Raw genomic sequence first — 23,931 nt, forward strand, 5'->3', positions numbered from 1 at the left:
GGCTTCTCTTGAGTTGTCTTACTGCCTCGGATTGTTCTGGACACCATTACCACTTGACCACCCACTTCAGGAGATGAATCAGGGGTCTAGTGATCTCTGCGTAGCCCTCAATGAACTTTCTGCTGTAATCAGTCAGTCCCAGGAGGCTCCTTAGTTTCCGCAGAGTTGTGGGATCCTTCAGTTTCTGGAGTGCTTCCACTTTCTTTTCTTGGGGACAGAGACCCTGAGGAGTAATCTCATGCCCCAAGAAATTAACACGGGTTCTACACAACTGTGCTTTCTGAAAGGAAAGTTTTGCTCCGGCGGCCCTCAACTGTGTCAGAACATAACGGATCTCCGCTATGTGTTCCTCCACAGATGAACTTTTGATGAGGACATCATCTACATAAGCCAGGTTACCCCTCGCACCCAGGTCGGGCATGGCCTTATGTAGGACAATGTTGAATTCATTGCCGGAGTTGAGGTATCCGAAGGGAGTCCGGGTTCATGTGTACTGCTGGCCCCCAAAGGTAAAAGCCAGTTTGTATTGGTCCACCCTACTGACAGGCATGGTCCAGTATCCATTGGTCAGGTCTATTGCTGGGAATACCTGTGAACCCTGAATCTGGGCCAGCTCTTGGTCAATGTAGGGCAGAGGCCATCGGGAAGTATGGACCCGTTTGTTGAGCTCCCTAAGGTCGGCACAGAGTCTCCTCTGGCCGTTTGGCTTCAATATTCCCAGCACCGGATTATTGAAGGTGCTGTGGACTGGACGGATTATTCCCCGGGACTCAAGGTTCTTAATTATTTCAGTAAGGGACTCCATGGATGCAAGAGGCAAGCGATATTGCTTCACAAACACAGGAGTCATGCCAGGGTCCGTGGGGATTGTTGTTGTGTGGATGTCGGTGCGACCACAGTCATATGAGTCTACCGCAAAGAGATCTTGGAAATCCAAGAAAACCTGTTTCAACTTTTGCTTCTGTTCCAGAGTCACACAGGCATCAGCTAGGTTGACTCTCTCTTCCACCATCTGCCTGAAGCCTGGAAAGACTTCTGATTTGGCTATCTCAGTGGCCTCCTCCAGCTGGGTGGAGAAGTCCCTGGTCAGAGTGCTGATTTGGACTGGAGGCTTCAGGTGGGAAAGGCAGCCCTCATGGACCTGGAAAATCACCTCATCCCTCCTGAAGTCACAAGTCACATCTTCCTTACCATAAGGGCAAGAAGTGTACACCAGGAAGTTCCCCCCATGCCGGGTAAAGATCCTGTATGGTGTTGTATTGTCCTCACTGTCACTGTCAAAACAGTCCTTGGGGATTGGTCCTAACAGTTCATTTCCTAAATCAATGGAGAAATGTCGGTCATCAACCGCCATTCCAATAATGGTGCCTGAGGCTAGAGTAATACTCTTTAAGTCGCTGTTATCCACCTCTATTGGAATGGTGTCATGTTCTATGTTGACTAATGGTGTTGGGTTTACCCCTAACCCTTGCTGTTGGAGGGAAGCATTTAGATGAATGTAAGCATCAGGGTTTTTCAATTTTTGTCCTCTCTTAACTTTCACTTCCAGGGAGAATTGTCGGGTCTTTTCTGAGATGGTGACTTCTGGCATGGGAATCTGAATTTCAACTGCATAAGGTAGCAATTGAGCTGACCTAAATGCTTTTTCTGAATCATCAAAGCCCTTGGGATTCTCCGCTAATCGGGACCAATCTTTGAAGTTTATTAGGTCCAAATTAATGGCAAAGCGATTGAGAATGTCACTGCCTAAGTAAAAGGCGGCAGTGACGTCTCGCACGAACCAACAATTAAGGACTATGCTCTTGTTGCCAATGGAGATTTTGAGCATACACCTGCTTGGCAGGAGATGTTTGGATTTGGGTGCTTCCAGGTCCATTTCCCATTTGTCTATCAGTTTGAATGTGGGAATGGCTGGATCGTTTGGGAGTTGGCGGAACATGCCTTCGCTGATGAAGCTCTTACCGTTGTTCACACACACTCGAGCGAGAACAGAGTCCTTCCCATCATTTACCTTAACAGGGATGAACAACTGCTCTCCAATTTGCTGAATATCAGCCAGGCTCTGAGCTGATTTCACATCTTTCCGGACTATAGGAGTGGGAGTGGCTGATTGTGGATTGGTAAAGAATTTCAGGGTATTTCCTTCCAGTGTGGAATACCACCTTAAACTGGAAGGAAGGTTGATTTTCAGAAATAGAGAGGACCCCCCCATCACCAGTCTGTTGTCCTACTGCTATTACTGTCACGTCTGGAATTTGGTTGTTCTGGAAGTGAAATTCTACTTGGTCAGATTTTTGTTCAACCAAGTGGCAGGTGCCATTTAAACTAACATGGTTGACACTCTGTTTTAATTTTATTGGTCGGCTAGTCTGGGTCCAGAGGACCTTGTTCACGCAATCTATTAGGGGTGACAACCTTCTCAGGAGGTAATTCCCTAGTAAACAAGGGGTGCCCTCTGGAGTCACTACTATGACCGGGTGATTCACCTTGTGTCGCCCAATTTTGATGTCCAAATCTGCAGTCCCCTCGACAGGAATTTCCTTCCCGTCAAAGTTCTGCAGTTGTCCAGGAAGAGAGGTGAGAGGAATACGGTAATTCTCCCCCCTTCCTGCATTTAGATCATCAAAGGCCCTTTTGGACAGAAGGGTAGCTTGGGATCCAGTGTCCACCAGTGCTAAAATTGTACCCTGCCCCTGTACTTGTATCGGGGCATAGTATCTTCCCTCCTTCTCCTCAAGGGGGCACAGATAATGCACATTTTTGGACAACTGGTGGGCTACTTTTCTGGTTTTGGACATTGCTAGCAAAGAGATTTGGGCAGAATTCTGTGGAGAGCCTGGGGAATCTGAAAGAAAAAGTTGACAACTGGAAATGGTTTTGGATTCTAGCCACCCCCGCCCCCTTTTTGGAGGCAGTCATCAGGATGGGTTTGACCCATGGGATTTTGGTATTTTGGTTCTGGGATAGAATGATGGGCGGCGACAGCTCAATCCCCACATCTACCCAGTCTGTTGATTCGTTTTAGGTTCCCCTGGTTCCCGTTCTGGGCCGCCCCTGCCTTTTTGGAGGCAGTCACCAGGATGGGTTTGAACCAGGGGTTTTTGGTATTGTTGGTTCTGGGATAGGATGATGGGCGGCGACAGCTCAATCCCCACATCTACCCAGTCTGGATTGGAATCTCTTGGGACCCATTTTTCCTTGGGAGGAGTTTCCCCATCTCTGAAGGAGAAGATCCTTTTCCCAGGATCTTCTGAGGATCCCTCTCCCTCAAATTGGAAGACCTGTACCTCCTCCACAAAGTGGGTCTGTTTGGGTCCTTTGTTTCTCCTACCCCCCCCTCTGCTCCTTAGAAGGCAGGCTTTCAGGGGCAGGAGATTTTGTTTCCAGTTCCTGGTTTTCCAGGGGCTGTTTACAAGTTGGGAAGGAAGCTTCCTCCCAGGCTTTACACCCCTCTTCCCCTTGTGCCTCCTCCCTGGGAACCGGTGGGTTATCGGGTTGCTGCCCCAGCTATTGTTCTGGAGCACCAGGCCCAGAGTTTGGGGCATTCTGCGGTGGCAGGCTCATCTGAGGGTTCTGTTGAGCGCTCAGTATGTGACCCAGATCTCGTGCCATATTTTGGACCTGGCGCTCAAGTTGTGAAACCCGCTCAGGCTGATACGGGGCTCTATTTTCTCCCCTGGGCTGATCCCGGGAAGGGTAGCTATCCCTTCTCTGGTAATACTCCGGATTGGGAAGATTTGGGTACCACTCCACCCTTGGCCTCCCCTCTCCCGGATTAGGTTGTCTGGGCTCAAGGAATTGGAGAAAGAAGGATGGATGGTTTGGGGGGTAGGAAAATGGGTGGATACCTGGGGAAAAGTGTCTGCCCAGGATTTGGTGAATTTCTGCCCCCTGGGGGAAGTTAGGAGGGAAGTTCCCTGGGTCAGGTGCTTGGCTGGATCCCCCCCCCTTGGGCTGGAGAAGTCCACACATAACCCAGGATGGGTCGGTTTCCCTTGTAGCCGGGACTTACATAATCAGGGGAGCGGGGGACCCCATTTGTGGGACTACCTCCTCGACTCCCTGTCTGTGACTGGCCCGAGGGCCTTCTGGGCTGTGAATTATTTGGTGCAGGCAGGTTTTTAGGCCCCCCATCTCCAAATCTAAAACGGGGGCAACCTTTACCTCCGCCACCTTGGCAGCAGCAGGGGTGCTGTTGGTTTTGGGGTTTTTCTGCGCGTTACTTTTATTTTCTATGGGCTTCTGCACCTCATAGATCCGGCTAGCCTGTTCAATGACCTAGTCTAGTGACCTCTTCTCGTGAAAATCTCTCACTAGCGGGGTCATGATGTATTTGGGCAAGGCATGGAAAAAAGTATTGACAAATTCTCTGCTGTCCGTGCGCACCCTTCTGGTGGTCTGCGCAAAGGCACGCTTCAATTCTTGCACAAATTCTTGTGGGGCCTGATCCTCCCCACATTGCAAATTGTAGGCTGCCTTGCGAGCCTCTTGAGGATTTCTATGAACAGAAAAATGTTTTAAGATGGCCGCCCTATATGCGGACCATCTTGAATGGTTTTGGTCCTCCAGCCTTGCAAAGAAACTGGAGTATTCTGGGGAGAATGTCCATTTGACGTACTGGATGCAGCTACTGCTGTCCTTCAAATGGAAAGTCTCCATCATTTGCTCATAGAGCTCCAAGTGTTCCCAAACAGAATACTTGACGTTCTTATGATAAGGCGTGATGACACTCCTTATTGCCTTTATTTGTTTCAATGGGTCCTTAAGCAAGGCCCTTTTTGCCTTATTGGCCTTTTTGGTTTGGGTAACCCATGTCCATTCATCCTCTGACTCCGAAGCACTGCTCCCAGAGGTGCCCGTCTGATCTTCCAGGTTTTCCCGGATTCTGTGAGCCTGGTAATGGCTGGCAGAATGTGGGGACCTGGTCTCCTGTGTCCTGTAACGCTCAGAGGAGTCTTCAGATCCCTCCTTGCTGCCAGGATTTGATGGGTACCCCCCCACTGACCTAACTGGGCGGAGGTTTTCAGGATGCCCTTAATGGGCCTACTCTCCTGGGGTTCCCCACTAAATTGCACAGTGCTTGGGTGCCCATACCCGGATGCCCGCCCCTCCATTCCTGGGTAGTACTGACCTATGAGCCCCATACTTTTGGCTGGATAGTAATCTGCCATCCCTGTGGCCCTGTGCTCATGTGTGCCAGGGGACATGGGGGTGGCAGAGTCCAGGGACTGAGAGAGATGAAGGCCCCCGGACTAGGGCTCCTGGGGTTATGCTCAGGCGTTTCCCTTTCCCAGCGAACTTCATCTCTGTCAGCCCCTGCTCCCTGTTGCAATGCAAGAGCCTGCGCCTTCAGTTCCTCAGTTAAGGCCTTACTAGACTATCAGTCTCTCCTGCATCGCTACCTGTTGCTGGAGCCTATCATTGTGCTGGCAGAGAGCCTCATTCTCTCTCTGTGCCTCCTGATTGGTCCTGGAGTACTGGGCCAGTCTTTGCTGCAGGAGGGTTACCTCCTGAGTCCCATCCCTACTGGCCTGCTCCTTTCTTGCCAGAGCCTCTTCCACCCTCCTGGTGTGCTCTAACAAGTTCTGATGCTCTTTTTGGAGGTCACCCAGCCCCTGGAGGGCCAAATGATTTTCTGCAGTTTTTCTTTTTAAATGGCAGACTTCCTGGCCTAAGGTGTCCCTTTCCTGACTAAGAGTCTGCATCTGTGCCGCCAGGTCGTCCCTTTGCCTTTGGAAGGCACTAGCTTTCTGGCGCTCCTGATCAATCTCTGCCTGGGTATCCAGGTCTTTCAGAATCAATTTATTGCTTTCCTCTTTCTCTCTGTCTAATCAAATTTGCAGGGTGGCTACCTGCTCTGTGCATGCCCTGTTGAAGTCCATTTGTTGCTCCAGCTTTTTCTGGCTCTGCAGTAGGGAGTCCAAACCTTCTTGGTACTCCTTTTGCAAGGCCAGAAATCTGGTATCCTGGTCAGCCTTTTCCTGTTGCAGCATATCCATATCCTCCTTTATTTTAGTGATGTACTGTCTGCTGTCATTTTCTGACTCCTGGCTCCTGAGCAGCCTCTGCTCAGAAGAGTCCAGATCAGATTGGGCCTTCTCTAACGCAATCTGTCGCCTATTTGCCTGATCTTGGCCTTCAGCACATTTATCCTGCATGGCTCCCATATATAGATACAAATATGCCGCTATCCTGACAATCATATTGTGTTCATCTTTGGCTTTAGGGGCCATATATAATTCACTCAGGACCACATATAATGGACCATGATCTCTCCATATATCTGACCCTGTTCAGTGACCTGTTGCGCGATTGCCTGCAACCAGACCGTTTGGTCCTGATGAGTCCACTCACCTCTCACAAATAGCTTATGTAAGAAGTGCTCTCTGGCTATTTTGATGTCTAGCAGTGTCGTCACTCTGGAGATTTGAGTTCCTTCCTGACTTACCGAAGTTTGTATTTTATTTTGCAAAACAGACCGTTTCCTTAGAGCGTTCCTTTGAGGGCTGCTTTCACAGTGTAAAACAGCGTGGTGATCTAACCAGATATGTGTATCCGGTCAGTTGGCACACTGTATTAAGCTGCACAAGTGGTAAATCTAACCCAGAATATCCCGGCTCCGAGCCCCCACTTTGTAAGTGACTCCAATCAAGCAATCCCACTAAATCAGTGCCTTGTCTGGGATGCCCAAGGGAAGCACTTATTTATATATTTTTATGGCAAGTTATAATCTGGATGATGAACCCTTGTATAACACCCCTCTCTTAGAATCCCCCTGACCCCACTGAGCCAAGAAGTAGATTTGTTTTGCAAATTAAAAAGGTTTATTTGAAAAATTAAACTATATATATATATATATCACACTTCTATAAATAAATTGATAATGGATATCACACTTGTGAATATGAGCAGTAATCAGCCATAGGCATCCTACAGTAGCACAGTTCTTGGTTACTTATGAATAGGAAAAGAAAAATAAGGTGGTAGAGAATGCCTTTATGGCTTCAAGGACAATGCAATGATGAATGAAATGCAGTACAGAAAATAACTGGGTATGGCTTCAACAAAAGACAATGTAATCACTTTTCCTTGACAATTCACTCCCCCCCCCCTTTATGCAATATATGGAGAGCATACAGTTCTCAGGAATGCAATCAAATACAATACAAAATTCAGTCCCCCCCTAGCAAGCTTAGAGAAAAACAGGTATGATTTTAAAACACAGGCCCAAAATGCTTTGAATGTGGTGGAAATGAAGTGAAATGATGCTAAAATTGATTTTAATCCCCTGTAGAGGTTCAGGGTGAGTGATAGCTAGTTGGTATTAGTTCAGGCTCACTTTAGCAATGCTCTATGAGTAATTAGCAGGTTAAAAACGAATTTCAAGGATGGAAGCAAAGGCAAATATTTTCACACGTGGCTGGAATGATTGCAATTGTCAAATCGCGGCAAATTAGTCGCGCGCGTCGAGCGTAATTATGGAGGCACTATAAGGAGTAGGTTCTAGGTTCGTTGGAAAGCTTAGATTCTAAGCTTTAAAGTGACCATTAAATTTCATTCCTAGGACAAACTGTTCCAGAGATAGGAACGATTTTGTGAAGGTAGTTTTTCGGATTTGAAATTTAAACGTTCAAAATGGCAGATGACAGTTTTCAGCTTTAAAAAGGACAGAATGACACACACGATTCCTATGAGGTAGTTCTAAATAGGTTAAAATAGTTTAAATTAGATTATTTTACACTAAGAGATTGGTTTTGGCACACTCACACTAGATTTTGGACAGGAACGGGCCTCGTCACGGATCTCGTCAACAGGTTGGACGAGACTTCTGGCGGTTCTGCTCACAGCGTCTGGTCTCTGGTTCTCTCTGGTTCCGGATACAGCACTGCTTTCTGGATACTGCTACAGGTTCTTGCAAAAGTTCTTGGCAAAGAATTCAAACAGCTCGCCCGGCTGTTGAATAGTTTGGTTGGTTTTGAGGCCTGCTGAAGAGGATTCAACTTGTGGATTCAGACCTCTCTGCTACAAATTCTGGAGTTAATTTCTGGAGATTGATGGATTTGAAGTCTGGATCTCTCGATGTGAAGTTTGAAGTCTCCCGGCAAAGTGTCCCGCAAGAAAGTGGAAAGTGAATCTCTCTACCTGGGTTTCAATGTTCCTTTTATGTGTTTTGAAAATGGGTGTGTGCCTGGGCCTAGCTAAGCCTGCCCCTCTCACTTATCATTGGCCAAGCTTTCCTCTCTCCCTTGATTGGGGGGAAGAAATGGAGTGTCAGAGTGATGCTGTAGGTTTTATGGTCAGAGGAACCTCCCCTTGTCAAATTGCACACAAATCTAGTTCTGACCCAAATACATATTTCCTAGATACACAATTTGTTGAAATTACAGGTACATATTACAGATTCCTTATGGTCCATGCTTGTCCGACTCTGATCTTCCTGGGGGCTTGCATTAAAAAATGACAACTTAATTTTGTTTTTAATTGGTTTACCAATGTTAAATCTGTATAAAAAATTACACCAATGTACACCCTCCTTCTACACACATTCCAGCTATTTACTAGGTTTCTAGCATAAACCCGGTGTCTGTAATATCAATAAATAGTGGGGTTTGGTCCTAGAACACCGTAGAAATTGGAGTTTGGACTCAAATCGTGAGGGCATTTTTCATACTAAGAATCTCAAAGTTGTACATTCCTGTCATTTGGTTGTAATATATATTTGCTGCAATAGGAATCCACACTCAAGTCTGGCCCGCCCCTTGAAGCTGGGTGGGTCAGGGATCACATGTCTCTGCTCACAGGCAGCTCTCTGTTTACAGTCAACATTCAAAATTAACATACCCCATTCAACTGAAAGGGGCTATAGTCTCTCTCCTCCAGGCTGAAGGGGAAACCCCCTCCCTCTCACTCAGAAGGGCCATGTGATATCCTGCCTCCTGTTGTGAGTCTCTGGGGTGTTAAGGTTTCCCAGCCTCTTGGCCTCTGGGAACAGCAGGTGGCTAAGATTTTTAATTAACCAACAGGCTTTGAAGTCCCTGCCCCTCTTGCAACTCCTAAATACAGTTTCCCTGTCAGAGTTTAGACCGCTAGCGCCGGTTTGTGGACAAAGCTGGTACTGCACCCATTTTTGGGATCTGTCTTGAATTACTGCATTTCAATAGAGTGGTATTTTGCTTGATAGTATAGGACCCTTGCTTAACATTGTTTTGATGGCATCCTTACAGTAGAGTGGTGATGTGGAACCCCCCACAAGAAGGTTGTATCTTTAGAGTGGTCTTGTGCCCATGGTTTTAGCAACTTTTTGTCATAAAAAAAAAACGGATTTTGAACAGAACCACCTTTCTTTGCACTGGTGGGTGGCACATTAGGTGACCATTTTGGTGTGCGCAAACTGCACAGTTCTCCTGGATTCTGGCGTGAATGTGGGCGGCGACAGCTCATCCCCACATCCACCCAGTCTATTGATTTAGTTTGTTCTGGGATAGAATAATGGACGGCGACAGCTCATCCCCACATCTACCCAGTCTATTGATTCAACATGGGTCAAAACCCTTGACAACACTACATTCCAAGGCTACCAGGAGCTTGGGTGTACCTGATGCGAACTCCCTGCATTGCCCATGTACTTAATCTGCCTGAGCAGTTTGCTGTGGGATTGATAACTTTATACATATTATACTTTTAAGACTGACACAGGTTATAATAGCTCTATAGACCCTTTCTCCAAGGCACACCTGTTGTTATGAGCCAATAAACCTCATTAAAAGCCCTTGCTATGCTCTGGCCTTTACCCCAGTTATCGGGCCTACAACCTCCGGTACTGAAGATCGTTTCTATAAAGCTTCACATTGGATGTGGGCATGGCCATTGTTAACAATAAGTCTGCAGGGGGCCTTAACCACTGTTACAAAGCTTGATGTTTCTCACCCAACATTCCGCGTCAGTTACTTCCTTAACCCACATGCCACCAGGGCTATGCTCACTGCAAGGTTCTGAGCAACAGCAGCTGTTTTCTCAGTTTTTGGGATTTGGCAATACAATAATGCCATTATAGCCATGGGGAGAGGGCATGTGTTCTCCTATCTTACCTTTGCTATGCTTCCTTTGCTTCACGTCAGTCCCATAACTCAGTTATGGGCTGATAACTCTTGTTACAGCCCTCTGTCCAGGGACGGAGGGATTCATTACACTGAATAGCCCCAAATAGAACAAAACCTCCATGTGATTGTTAAAAACATTTGAAAACATTTGAGATGCATGTTTTTTAAACGGACACAACTAAATGTGTGGTACCTCTGTTTCACTCTGCAAACTTCAGGTGCCTAAAAAGGGATGACCTCTCAGTAAACATAAGAGTACATGCCTTCCGCTTGTGGTTTCGTGCGGTGCTGAAAGGCCTTTTAGAGCTCTACCGAGAAGAACCACGATAATGGGGCCATTTTTAACCTATTTGAAAAGGACTAGGATTGTTCACATGGATAGGGATTATTCAACGGGAAGAAATCCGTGGAAACAATCTCATTGGCGAGAATGGATCAATTATCTTAAATTGGCATTTGGGGAATTTCTGGACCACGTAATACAAGCGCTAGGAGGCAGCGAACTATCACACTGAATCTCAAAAATGAGTTTAAGGAGAGATTTCCTTGTTTGGGATTAGACATGGCGCTTCGGCCACACACAGCAAAAAATGCCTTTGAATACAGCACACAGTAGTAGTGTTTTCTAGGTTCACACGGTGTGTGTGTATACAACAGATATACCAGAGTCAACAATAGCGACACTGGAGTTATGGTTACATTACACCCCCCTACTGAAAAAAACACTTTTGGGGCGGCTAGTAACGTGTGTGTGTGTGGGAGTGTAGACAAAGACCCGTATATTGGCATTACAATGAGTGCACACACATTATTGTGACACTCAATAATCAAAAAATAGCATATTCATCGAATATTACCATGAAATGATATGTTCATGTTCGTGGCTTCCAAAACAAATTATGGTCCAAGAAAAACAGAGACCAAATACCTTTAGTTAGTTACTATCACGCTGAAGAGCCTCAGAGAGCAAAAACAAAACCCCATTTTATGAAGAATAAACGGCGCCACAGTGCAGACGCAAATGCCACGTCCGCCATCCGACGTGACGGCCTGGTGTGGCTGTCTACAATACAAGAGGAGGCCGAGCCAGGTTGTTTTGATGTTTGCGCGGGGACCATCGTAACTGCAAATCCCTTGGCAGGACCTCGCTTCACCCACATAATCTGGAGAACATCCATATGTGAGCCCAGCCTAAGCCTCCAAGAAGCCCGCTGCCCTCCTGCTCGTGTCCGCCAGCCTCTGATCTGACTTCCTAACCTAATCTGCTCTAATCCGGCCCGGCATTAACTTCATCTCTGCAATGAGACGCGCGGGATCCATTCTAATATTTGGTGAGGAAGGCATTTACTAAATTACTCGCTGAAATCATATGGTGTTGCTTAGCTCCTTATTTTAATCAGATGATGCCTCTCGGCGCAACATTATCAGCGATTAGATCGAACCCCAGGTCTGCTCTTTTTGGAACAAAGAACTTCCCTGAAATGAAATGCCCAAGCCTCAAGGCCCTGTTGCCATCCTGAAAAGTCAGCAGAAGAAAAAAGAAACACAGGGCAAAATATTCTGCTCAAATTTACTAACCCCATTCGAGGCTCTGAAACAGGAACCCTGGGCAAGATTAACGGGGCAGTACTTCAGTGCAATGTGTTAGGCGAGCAGGAAAATTAAAGGGTATTTTGTTTCAGAAAACAATAGAACCATTTCTTCTAATTTTGGGGTTATTCAACTATCCAGTGAGTTCATTATCTAATATTCTAAATCGTGCAATAATTGCACGCGTCAGACTGTAAATACACATTTCACATTTTAATGATTTGTGTTCTAGAAATTAGCAGTGTCTGCAGCCAATACAACATTTAGCAGACGAGGAATTTGAATATCTTTGAATGCAACATTTCATTCCAGTTGCACAAAGGCCGTTCACCCTCCTTTCACCCTATACTGCACATGAATTTCCACACGCATAGGAGAGGAAAGCTTAATGCTGGAATGCGGCAGTTACAAAGACAACCGGGCCCATGCGTTAATGAAGAAATCCATTTCCCATGACGTTTATCACATACAGGTGCAAATTCACCTGTGAACAGAATAGCACCAGCGATAGCTTTGCGGCTCGCGGGACACATGGCAAGGGGCCCTGGCTGTCTTCCACCACGTCCAGTTCATAAAAGCAAGTGATACATGGACTAGAAAACTGAAACTGCCTCTTCCATCAGTACTCCCACAGCGCCCTCATGCACACACGGCAGCGGCAGTAGGACTGCAAACACAGGGACGCCTTTTCCCTCATTGTGGCCCAGTTGGAAGAGAATATTCACGGGAGGGATGCAGCCGAAACGGGTCCTCCTTCTGGAATGGGAGAATTGTTTGGTCAAGGGCTTCATACTGTGGAGGTCAAAGGCTTCATACTGTGAATGCTGCTTTCAGACAGGAACACATTTCTTGGAACTCCGCTTAGATAGTCATCACAAAAATATTGAAACAAAATGGTAGTTTAAAGGGAAATGAATGTGGTCATGATTTTAGGTTTCTAGCACAAACACTGGCTTTCATTTGGGGGCTTAACTCTTTCAATCCATGCTAACTTGGTGTTGTTCGCCTTCCTACCCACGCGATGAATGTGCCCACTGTTTGGAGGCTGAGAGGAACGCTCTGCGATTGCGGCTGAAGGCATCACAGCCTTTTCTGTCCAGCTCATATTCTGTATCAGGCTGCAGCTCCTTTCCCTGACTTGGGCACTTACCTGAGGAAACCATTTTGGGACCATTCCTGGAACTTTGGCCTTCAAATAGAAAACTCTGCTTCAGGACACTTACCGAAGAGGGCATCGCGCAATATTGGGATCTGAACGGCTTGTCACAGAGCGGCCCGCTAATGGAAGGCCCATTCTGGACAGTGACGACCACTGATGGTTCAATTAAACAGGCGAGTGATAAGACCGCCTCATTTGGAAAAGTCACCAGTTATTGCAATGTGATTTTAACAATGCCAAATGCTCTAAATTAAAAACAGTTCACCAACACTTTAGGCTTCTAATAAGACAACAGAAACAGAGAAAACCGGACGTGCATTCGATGAAAGCCATCTAATTCCATAATATATCTGCAGCATGAGTTATACATTCAAGCATTGCGCTACTCTACAATTGGTTTGCATGTTCAGGAAAGAGTTAACTCATTTTGACAGAGGTGTCAAAAAAGCAACATGGCCGGCCCTACGGGGCGTCACTTGGAAAACAAAATGGCTATCCCTCTACGGAACCATGTGAAGATATAACATTAGCACATACTGTACTCATTACACTTACTGTTTAATTGGCAAGCAATTTTACTTTACGCCCTAACCTTTAATGTCAGAGAGATCTTATGCATAGACAAGAAAACCAATAACGAGCAAAAACATACACACACATACAGGCATCTACCCATAAGAAAACACGCGCACATGTATTTTCGCACAGATAAAGGTAAACATTTCTCATACCAATAGTAAGATCTTTGATAAGAAATAAGCTAATTGAGCTGTTTGTGTTGATAAACTCTTTCCTCCAGACTGTCCCTCCCTGAGCCATAATTATTTGCAATTTGCCTAAGTCGTCCATTTACTGATACGTCAAGCATGAAACAGAGGCAATTTCAGAAAATGGAAATGCTTCTCAAAATCAATCTTTGGGAAATAATGTGGTAGAAGTTACTGTCTGATAGAAGACTACCTTATAACTGCCACACCGAGATGAATATTAATTTGTTGGGGTTAAGGTGGCTTTGTGCTTCACTGGTTGGCTTTGCTTAGCCATCAGTGAGCGCACAGCACAATTACCCGAGCAAAGCTATTTTTCCTAACAGGAGTTGTATGATTTTGATGTACTTACCAGTCAGCACACATAACAATGTCAAAATGTCCTTCCAGTTGAGAGACATCTGTCTCATTATCCCATCGTAAAACGCTACAAAAAAAGAGCCAAAAAAGTGTTATTTTTTTCATCCTTGGAGTTTAAACCATTAACAATATTTTTTGTGGTACAGAATGATTTAAACGTTAGCTATAAATGCAGCAAAATGCAGGATATGTGTGTAAATGCTCTCCAACACTTCTCTCTGAACCTGTAAGCGAAAGAATGCTGGCCGGACACAAAACCATTTACGTAAATCAGTTCTTTAAATGTTTCAAGCAAAATGTGCCTTTAAATTCTGGAGAACGCAACACGGTCCAGTTGACGGCTTCTGGAGCACTTTTCTAAAATGCTGCACATATCCCATAGAAAAAAAGCACACTTTGTAACAGGAAATTGCCAGTTCCACCACAATCACTGCAAGATCTAAGCGGCATAGGGAAGATGGTGAATAATTTCCATGGTCAAAGATGCTTTAGCTTTCAAGAAAACAGCTTGGAATACTACTGGGCAAAACTGGTTGGCCCAGAGAGCTGGAAGTGCAAAAACAGTGCAGAATAGGTGGGAGGTATCCAGTGCTTAATTTGTGTGGGGGTGTTTGCTAGGGCTGAGCCTCAGGATTTATTGCTGAGTCTCGGCACGTACTGTCTCGGACTCAGTTCAATTTTGAGGTAGTGTTTTGGCAACTTTATTTTTGTATCTGACAGTAATTCTTCGTCACACAACAAGCAACAGTGTGAGCCATGCCTACGCCGCTGTGCTAGTTATATAGTTTCATGAATAACAATGAGCCAGAAGGTGAAAGCAGTGGACCCTCATGCTGGCCATGCCTGCACTCGGCTCTAGTCAGCCTAAATGACATTGGCTCACCTCTGCTACGGTAATAACTGTCAGCACTACTGCAGAAGGTTGGGTGGCTAGGCCGTAGGTTCCAAGCAGCAGCCTGGTAGTGCGGGTACTCAGTGCAGACCACTAGCTCTGTGGGGAGATGGGCACGTGCATGTATTTGCATCAGTGTCAGTATGACACTGGCTTTGCTGCGCTGCTGCTGACAGCGGAACTGATTGGGTACATGCAGTGCCCTGCTAAATTGGGCAATTCACCTTTTTTTGTCTGGTATGCAGCAAGCATAGGGTTCAGGCCCATGCCACACAGCCACCTCACTTAGGGCCTCATCACGAGTTGGGCTGTATCCCGGCTGTAATACCGCCTGACTGTAATAGCCTTAGGACTCACTGGTCCAGCAGTATTACCGCCAGATCACGTGTTGGGAGTTAGCGGTAAATCCTCATTCCCCATTGGGTCCATTGGATCCAATGGGGCATTTTCAACGCTAATACTGTGCGCTAATACAGCCGGCGGTATCGCAGCCAAAAACAGGGCGTTAAATGGGATTTTCACCTCCAGAAAAAAGCTGGAGGTAAAACTGTCCATTTAGCACCCAACTCGTGATAGGGCCAGCCCTTAATTGTAGTGGTAATACCGTTACCGCCACATTTAAGGGCTACAGCCCAACTCGTGATGAGGCCCTTAGTCTTAAACACACACTGGCACATGACTGCGATCAGTGCTGCACAGTCCGATCATTCCGGGATACACCTGGCAATAAACACCTCTGGGTTGGGGCATTACTGGGTCTGGTAATGCCCAGGCTAACATGAAGGCCCTTGCTTCATTTGAGCATGTAACTCGCATTACCCAACGCATTAAACCCCCCCCCCACCCGTTGAGGTTTATTGCTGAATGTTTTGACTGCGATTTGTAAATCGTACATCTGCTATAGGTAGTGCACTGAAGTGCAGGATGTCCAGGCAAGTAGGTACGTTTCCTATAATTCTTTATTTCCATAAAATGAAGGCCCTCCTGTCAAAGATGAATCTGCTGGATGTACAGCTTGGTTACTTATATACACATTGTGGTGGAACCTTCGTAGGTTCCATGTCTCCTAGGAGGCATAATAGCATGTTGATATTAACTTTGCACATGCTTGGCAACAAGATAAACAACCAGGTTTTAAAAGTGGCATTTGAGCAAAACATGTTTATAGGAACTGTTACCGCTAACAGAACACGTTTATTTACTACCGTTGTTTGTCAGTTTCTCTAAAGATGCAACTGATTATTACCATGTACGGAAATTCCTTAATAACATTCGGTTCACGCTTAATCATGAATAATATAAACTTGAATACATTGAGGTAAATACATAATATGCTCACACCACCACAATGAGCCAGAGAGAGTTGCAGCTGCCTCTTCAAATATGCTGACAGTGTTGGGGGCAGCAGTGGGTGCTACGCTGCTGCCCTTTTGTACCAGAAAATATTTTGGACCTGCCACTTATTTATTTGCAATTTAAGCACTAGAGGCATCTATCGAAATACTTTGGGAAGGATATCCATGAACCAGGGCCACAAGGTGATACACCTGAAGGTCATCCACAATGACTACTATAGTCCCTTAAAATAGCGCTGTGTGCTCCTGGTGCTTGCCTGCCAGCACCAGGAACCAGAACCCTCACATCCACATGGCATGGCTTTGTCTTGAAGTCTCAAGATATTGGGAAGTAGCCATCTCCAGGCTCACAGAAGCCATTGCTCTTTGTGATCCCACACTACACATAGAAAACATAGAAGAACCCATCAGGAAATTCACAGGTCTGGGCAAAGCCAAGAAATCAGCTGCGTGTGCCCCGATGCAGTACCCACCCGCATCATTTTGCAACTGGTTCAGGGAATTGATGAAATGTACACACAATGAACTAATATACTGGAACACCCTCTCGCCAAACACTATGTGAAAAACATTGGAAGGAATCCCCTCCCAGAACCTGTCCTCGCGTGTTGCATCAAACTTTCACTTATGTAACCCAGTAATGTGTTAATAATTGAACTGAAAGACAAAGTGCCAGTTAAATGTAGTCGGGTCATATATACTGGTGATTTGTAGGCTTATTTCGAGTGCTTAATGTGATGCACACTTTGAAAGAATTTACTAAATAGAAGTGGAAACACGTTTTAAGCAACTGGTATTTGATCAGTTCTCAAAGTGATATTAGAATGTTACGGTCAGCACTAGATTTATGGGAAAATCATTTGTAATCATTATTTCCTTTTAAATCTAGAGGCGCTGCTTCTTTTCACGCGGATTCCCAGTAGTTTGCAGAGTAATGGAAGTTTAGGCAGGTCTGCAGAAGACGGATGGTGGCATAGTAGTAGTGAAAAGCCTTCAGGAATCTGGGGAGGTCTCGGGTGCCCTTGTGCAGCTAACATGTGGCCTGGCCTAGTCCCCGCGCTGGAGAGGAGCAGACACTCGAAACCTGATCACAGTAACCCTATGAAAGTAAGTTACAACTTTCTCATGTTTGTGAATTATTTAACCATCTTTTAAAAATAGAGATTTAATGTAGATACTCAAGGCTTTAAAGGCTGCCAGTAATTGAGAGGTAGGACATAACATGTATTGCCACTTTTCAGTGATGCTTTCTTAAGAGTCCTTCCCATCCAAATGTAAGGTATTTAAGACCAATCTGTTTGGCCCTCTATGGCCCTTAATTAGTATAGAGCTTCATATCTTGGTGCAGACTTCTAAGTACGGTATGTATGTATGCACATTTGTTAATACCTATTGAAACTGGTACTCGTTTTACCACCTGCAGAAGTACGAACATTTGGGTACACCTCAGCTGAGTATCTAACTCTGCTAGAGGTGTTTGCAGGTCATCATTTCTTACTGCTGACCTATCCCCTCAGCCTTCTGTGCAGTGTGTCATGTATGTGGCAGCCATTGTTACAGTTCACCCTTCCCTCCACAAAGTGAAGACCCACCCTACCTGTGCCATCCTTTAAACCTGGTAGCCTGAGGTTATGGCACAGGCGGCACATTCCCATCTATCTCTTTGATAACACGCCATTTAGGGAGTGATGCAGGGTTGCATTGGGGCATCAGAACATCCAGAGCAATCATGGCCTGGCCTGTTGCTGATGCACCATGACAGGTATTATTCAGCAACACACTGATTGGGAAATCTCAACACGAATAGGGGATGCTACACCCATGCCCCTCACACAAACTCTGGCCAATGGGGTAAACAATTGGCATATCTGTGGCTAAGGGTGATTAAGAATATAACAAAGATTGTTAATCGGAATGATGACTATTGTGCAAAATGAGTACAGTAAGTCACATTCCTCGAATAAAAGTAGCTTTAAGAGAATATCTTTACTGTATTGTGATCATTTGAATTAATCAGATGTGCCTGTGTGATCAAATTAACGCAATCCTATACTACAGATGGGGCTAAAACCAACATTTATTGTGACACACATCTGCCTCCTACAGAGACTCCTTTGGGGCTGCCTGTCATGTTCCTATCAGCGGATCCCATCCAGCATAACAGCTGCCATTATATGTTAACTTTCACTCTCCGGTGGGACCTGTGTTATTGGCATTTTTACAGGTTGTAAGTTGGTAAAACAAGAGTTTCTAACCAGTAACACCAGTAAAACAATAATCTCATCTGACCATTGAATGTGAAACACAGACATCAGTTTTTGCTTTTGTTGTGCACAGGAGTTTTGGTTCTCCTCTAAAAGGTCTCTATGGAGATGATTAGGGTATTTTTCTTCTCATTTAATCTCTGCCCAAAACCCTGCTTGTTCAAAATTTGACTCCAACTCCCCTGCCCTCTCCCTGTTGGGAGTTCCTGCATACTGTATACCTACCTGCCCGTCTATGTGTTCCCTTATGTGTGACCCCCCCTGCACATCCTGTGCGGCGATGGCTGTGCATTCCTCATCTCTCTTCACTCTGTCCTCCTCTTCTGCCTACTCGCACCCTCTATGTCGCTTTCCGTTTCCCCTATCTTCTGCAACTGCTACTACTTCTCCTATCCTGTCCCTCTCACTAAGACTGGAAATAAGTAGTTCAAGATGGACATTCTGGCCTCAAACCCAGGCTTCCCTATTGTTGATACCCATATCAGTGTTTCCTAGAGACAGACTCTTACTGTCACCTTCTTTGTCATTCCCACTCCAGACCTATGGACCCCTCATATGGTTTCTGTTCTCTCTCCTTTTTCCTCCTCTCCCATTAATGGTGGCACTCAGTGGGAGGACCTTTTGGCCTCCTTTCACTCCTCTAAGAGCATCATTAATTTATATCTGAATGGTACTGTCTTGATCCAGGGTCCTCAGCCCAATCACCTCCTTTACGATAGTTGTCAAACGCGTCTTATCAACTTCCTTCTTTCTCCTGCTTCCTCCTCTGCCCTCTTTCGGGCCCCTCTTCCACTTCGGCAGGGCATACCTCAAGCTTGTACCCCTCCACAGAAGTATTTCAAATGTGGCAACCTGCTCCATGTCGCTACTCTCAACTTTCAACTCTCGCTCTGCTGTAAAACACACCTCTGACATCTACCACCGCTTTGAAGAATTGGAGATGGATGTCCTCACTCTCACCGAGACACGGTTCACGCCCAGCTCGGTTACGAGTTTCAACACTCTCCTCCCTGATGGCTAAATATCCTCTCCAAACCCAGAAACAACCACCCCGGAGTGGAGTAGCTCTGATCTTTCTGAAGTGGATCCCTACTTCTGTCATTCCTAAGCAGGCCTCCTCCTCCTTTGAATGCCTGGCTTTCCATCTCTCCTGGCCTCTCTCTGACTCTAGCCACGATTTATAGGTCAACTGGCCTGGTCGCCTTCTTCCTCTCAGAGTGGGCTGACCTCTCCTCTTCTCTCCTTACCTCTACATCTCAACTTCTCCTCGGAGACCTCAACATCGACCTGGATGCTTCTAATCCCTCCTCATGGCTCTTCTGCAATCTCTGCGACACTCTCTTGCTTACTCTTCTCCCCCCTGGCCCGACACACTCTGTCGGGCACACCTTGGATGTTCTCATCTCATCAGACATCCCCCACCCTAATCCTCTCACCACTCCTCTTTCTCTTGAACTGACCACTTTGTGCTCTCCTCCCACCTGAAGCTCTCTGTCCCCCAAGTGAAACCAACCCAAGCACTGCCACCTACCTTCTCGGTCATCTGGCCCATGAAGCGTGTGTGTCAGTGGAGGCCTTTGCTGGTACTTTCTCTCCTCCTCCTCCACCTACGGCTGACTCACACTCTGACACAGCCCTCTCCAACCTGCATATTTCTATCTCTAACACTCTGGACGTCCTTGCCCCGGTCATGAGAATACGCCTGAATCCTACCACCAACTGCAACCCTTGGCATGACTCTGATCTTGCCACCATGAAACACAAGTGCAGGGTGGCTGAGACGAAGAGGAGAGCACGGGCATATCCTCTGACAAACTGGCCTGCCGCCTGCTCCATAGGCAAAACAGAATCTCTGTCCTGTCCAAGAAGAGAGCCCACATCCAAGCCACGTCTCTGCAGCCTCTAACAACATGCCCAAACTCTGCCAAATCTGCAAGGAGCTGGCCAATCCTACTGCAGTCTACACCTCTCCTATTCCCTCCCAGGCCCTCTGCACGCCTCTGTCTTCTCACTTCACCACTAAAACTCAGGACATACTGTCATCTCTCTCCTCTCCCTCCCTGGCCCCCTTCTGGCCGCCTCTCCCTCTCCTCCTTCTTTCTCCTCTTTCCCTCTGATCACACCTGACGGTGTTTCTAGAAAAGTCTGATCTATGAAAGTGTTGTCCAAGCAGGTGCTCCCCTGCTCCTCAAGGACCACATCATCACCCAAGCTCCAGCCTTGGGCGATTTCTACAATCACTAATTTGCTACTGGAACTTTCCCCTCCCCCCAAAGCACTCCCTTGTGCACCCTCTCCTGAAAAAACCTTCCGCCGATCCTTCCTGTCCAGTAAACTACTGCCCGATTTCTAGCACTCCTTTCCTGGGCAAACGTCTAGAAAAGCTGGCCATATGTCAGCTTACCCTCCACACTGAAACTGTTGGTTGTCTCCACCTCATCTCTACCTTCTCTAACTTTCAGTGCTACGCAGATAACACTCAGCTCTCCTTCAGGCTACACTCAGCCTCCTCTCTCACTCATTCCTGACTGTCTATCCGCGACTCAGGAGTGGTGCACCTCCGACAATCTGTGCCTTAATCCCAGTAAGACTTACATCCTTCTCATTGGGAACCCTATCTCTTTCAGCCTGGCCGCACTTCTTGTGCCCTCTTCCTGCGTCTTCCTGTGAGGCAAAAAACCTTGGTGCCATCTTCCACTCCAGTCTCTTCTTCGCTTCACAAATTACGGACCTTGCTAAGAAGTCCCACTATCAGCTCCACCTCCTCAGAGGCATTCTTACTTTTCTTACTTTCCCCCAGAAGCTCACAGTCTCCAGAGCCCTGGTTCTATCTAGGCTAGACTACTGCAACAGCCTCTTTCTCAATCTGCCTTCCTCTACTCTCCGCCCTCTGGAACTAATCCAGAACAGGGCTGCAAGACTTGCCCTTGGCCTCAAGCCCAGGGATCATATCTCCCCAGCTCTGAAATCTCCCCATTGGCTCTTGGTGCTGCAAGGATCAAGTTCAAGACCCTCTGTATCGTCCACAAGGCATTCTGATGCCGGGGCCCACACTACATCCAACTCTCTCTTCCTAAACACCTTCCTTCTCAAACCCTTCGCTCAACCACCTCCAACTCTCTGAGGGTCATATGCTTCTGCAGGCAGAGAATGGGTGGTAGATCTCTCTCCTCTGCAGGTACCTCCATCTGGAATGACCTCCCTGCCCTTCTCAAACTTACGCTGAACCATCTGAGGTTCCAGAAGCAGCTCAAGACCTTCCTTTTCACTTCTGTTGTCTCTCTCCCTCTCCCTCGCTGACCACTGTTCTGCTGCGCTGACTAGTTGCCTGGCTACCCTCAGAATCTCAAGAAGCACTAGGCACCTCCACTATCAGTAGCCCCGGCACTGCCTCTCATTTCAGTTGTCCCCAACAGACATGCAATTTGTATTTGTATTTGTATTTATTGAGGGCATGCCGTTTCAAAATAAACTCTTACAGAGTATTGCACAGTAGACTGGGCAGTCCTACAGGCTGGTGTCTTAGGTTTTCAAGCAGTGGCTAATTGGCACATGATCTGATAGTGATATGGGTGGGAACAAAACCGACCATGCACAACTTAAGAACAAAAGTATTCAGACTGCTAGGAGGGATCTGTACATATATATGACATTATGTGCAGTGAGCTTGGGGGTGTGTTCAGAGGGGGTTATGGTGCGAGTGAGTTTGGGTGGTCGAGGGAGCAGGGGATTATAGTGCAGAGTAACAAGATGGGAGACGGAACAGAGATGCCAGTGTGTGTCGCAAATTTCATTTTACACCTAAAGTTTGGTCTGAAGAGCTCTAACGTCATGCCAAGCCACATAGGCCTGCTGCCTGAAACATTCATATTGACTTTGACATAAGATGCGTTTCACAAATGTCCACTCTGGTCTATTGGCTTTGACACGTTCTCTTTCCAAGCACAAGTGAATAATATACAAAACATTATTTGAACCATTCTGATTGCATGATAGGCTTAAAACTGGGTTCACTGCAATACGCACAAGCGTGTTGTGTTTAAAAATGCATTTGTTCTATGTCAAAAGCACAAGATAGAGGTGGACTGAGTGAAAGGCCACACTTCTAACTTATGTTGTTTATAAATTACTTTTCAAAACTAATCCTCTCCCTGCTCTGCCATGATCAGTGTGCAGCAGTTTTATCAGATTAGTTATTAAAATACAGTAACAAAGCATAGCAATTGAAAAGAAAATAATCACTACTTGTTAAACATGAGACGTTGAAAGGATTTAATTGCACACTGCAAAACATGCATAACAAGTGGACTTCAAATCATGATAAGTGTGTTTTATGCAATGTATGCATTTGAAGCTACTTATGCAAACAAAAATGACAGACGTCCACGCTACTATTAACAAAACATCAGTTAAGCAAAACACTTAATTGGGACAAACTGATAGCCAAAAATGTTTTGGATAAGCAAATATGTCCTGTACTCTCCCTCTAGCAAGAGTCGCCCTTGTTCAAAGTATGCTAATTCATATAGTATATAGTGTATTACCATAACTGGGCTTCATTTCAAATGTAAAAAAAGAAGATGGTCCGCTTCTACTTTTTACATGAATAACATCATCATTTGTTACAAATAGATTGACTAACAGCGAAACAGGTGGGGGACTAATTCTTGGGAGAAACAAGATAGTGAGGGCCGATTCGTGGTTCTCAAAGCTAGCAATCAAGAGAAGTACCTGACAAAACTAAATTATCTGATAAAAAAATTCAGAAGACAAAATAGGAAATTTGCTATTTTCCTTAAAGGTAAGAAAAAACCTTAAAAGAACTTAAAGTCTGCACTTTCCAGGAACGCAAGAACCTCTGGGGCCTCACAAAAATAAGAGGATATTTTAAATATGGTTCATGCAACGTTTGTCACTCCTGTATTGAGTGCAAGGAGTTCTTTAATAACAGGAAATGGACCCTTCACAACAATACTAACTGCCAAACAAATACATTGGTTTATGCACTACTGTTACATAGATCTATGTTACATGTTGCTGTGATGATGCACAACAGGCAGTAAATATTGGAGAAGACAGATCCCGAATAAAGATGGGAACTCCACTAACCACACTTTTAAGTCTCTTTGTAGAAAAGGAACGCACAGAGCAATGCCTACAATGCCCACTACTCAAAAGGCTGTGTTCCATGCAGTCTGGCTGGTGAATTGCGGTTTCTGGATGCAGATCTACCTCACCGGGAGGACCACAGTTGTCCAAATTCTTCAACTCGTACATTCGGGAATGTTTTTGCTGGATCCACACATATTTTGTGCTTGCCTCGCACAACTATGTAGGTGGGTTTGGGGAGCATTCTTTCATTATCGGGATTGGGTTCAACAGGGTGAGCAGTGGCTTAGTTATGCACCAGATCCTTTTCAGAGTGCAAAGCAATATTTACAGAA

The 23,931-nt window shown here is 45.8% G+C and overlaps 1 protein-coding gene across 1 annotated transcript in view; it reads right to left on the reverse strand.

Moving 5' to 3' along the window:
* Window positions 1-23,931, reverse strand: part of CAMKMT (calmodulin-lysine N-methyltransferase) — a 580,736-nt gene that overhangs the window by 111,133 nt on the left and 445,672 nt on the right. The window contains exon 6 of the mRNA XM_069608450.1: window positions 13,969-14,043. Within this exon, the coding sequence (XP_069464551.1) occupies window positions 13,969-14,043 (75 nt within the window). The remainder of the gene's footprint in view (window positions 1-13,968; window positions 14,044-23,931) is intronic.

The sequence above is a fragment of the Ambystoma mexicanum genome, chromosome 4q (genome assembly GCF_040938575.1).
Source record: "Ambystoma mexicanum isolate Mex_15411 chromosome 4q, UKY_AmexF1_1, whole genome shotgun sequence".
Taxonomy (NCBI): Eukaryota; Metazoa; Chordata; class Amphibia; order Caudata; family Ambystomatidae; genus Ambystoma; species Ambystoma mexicanum.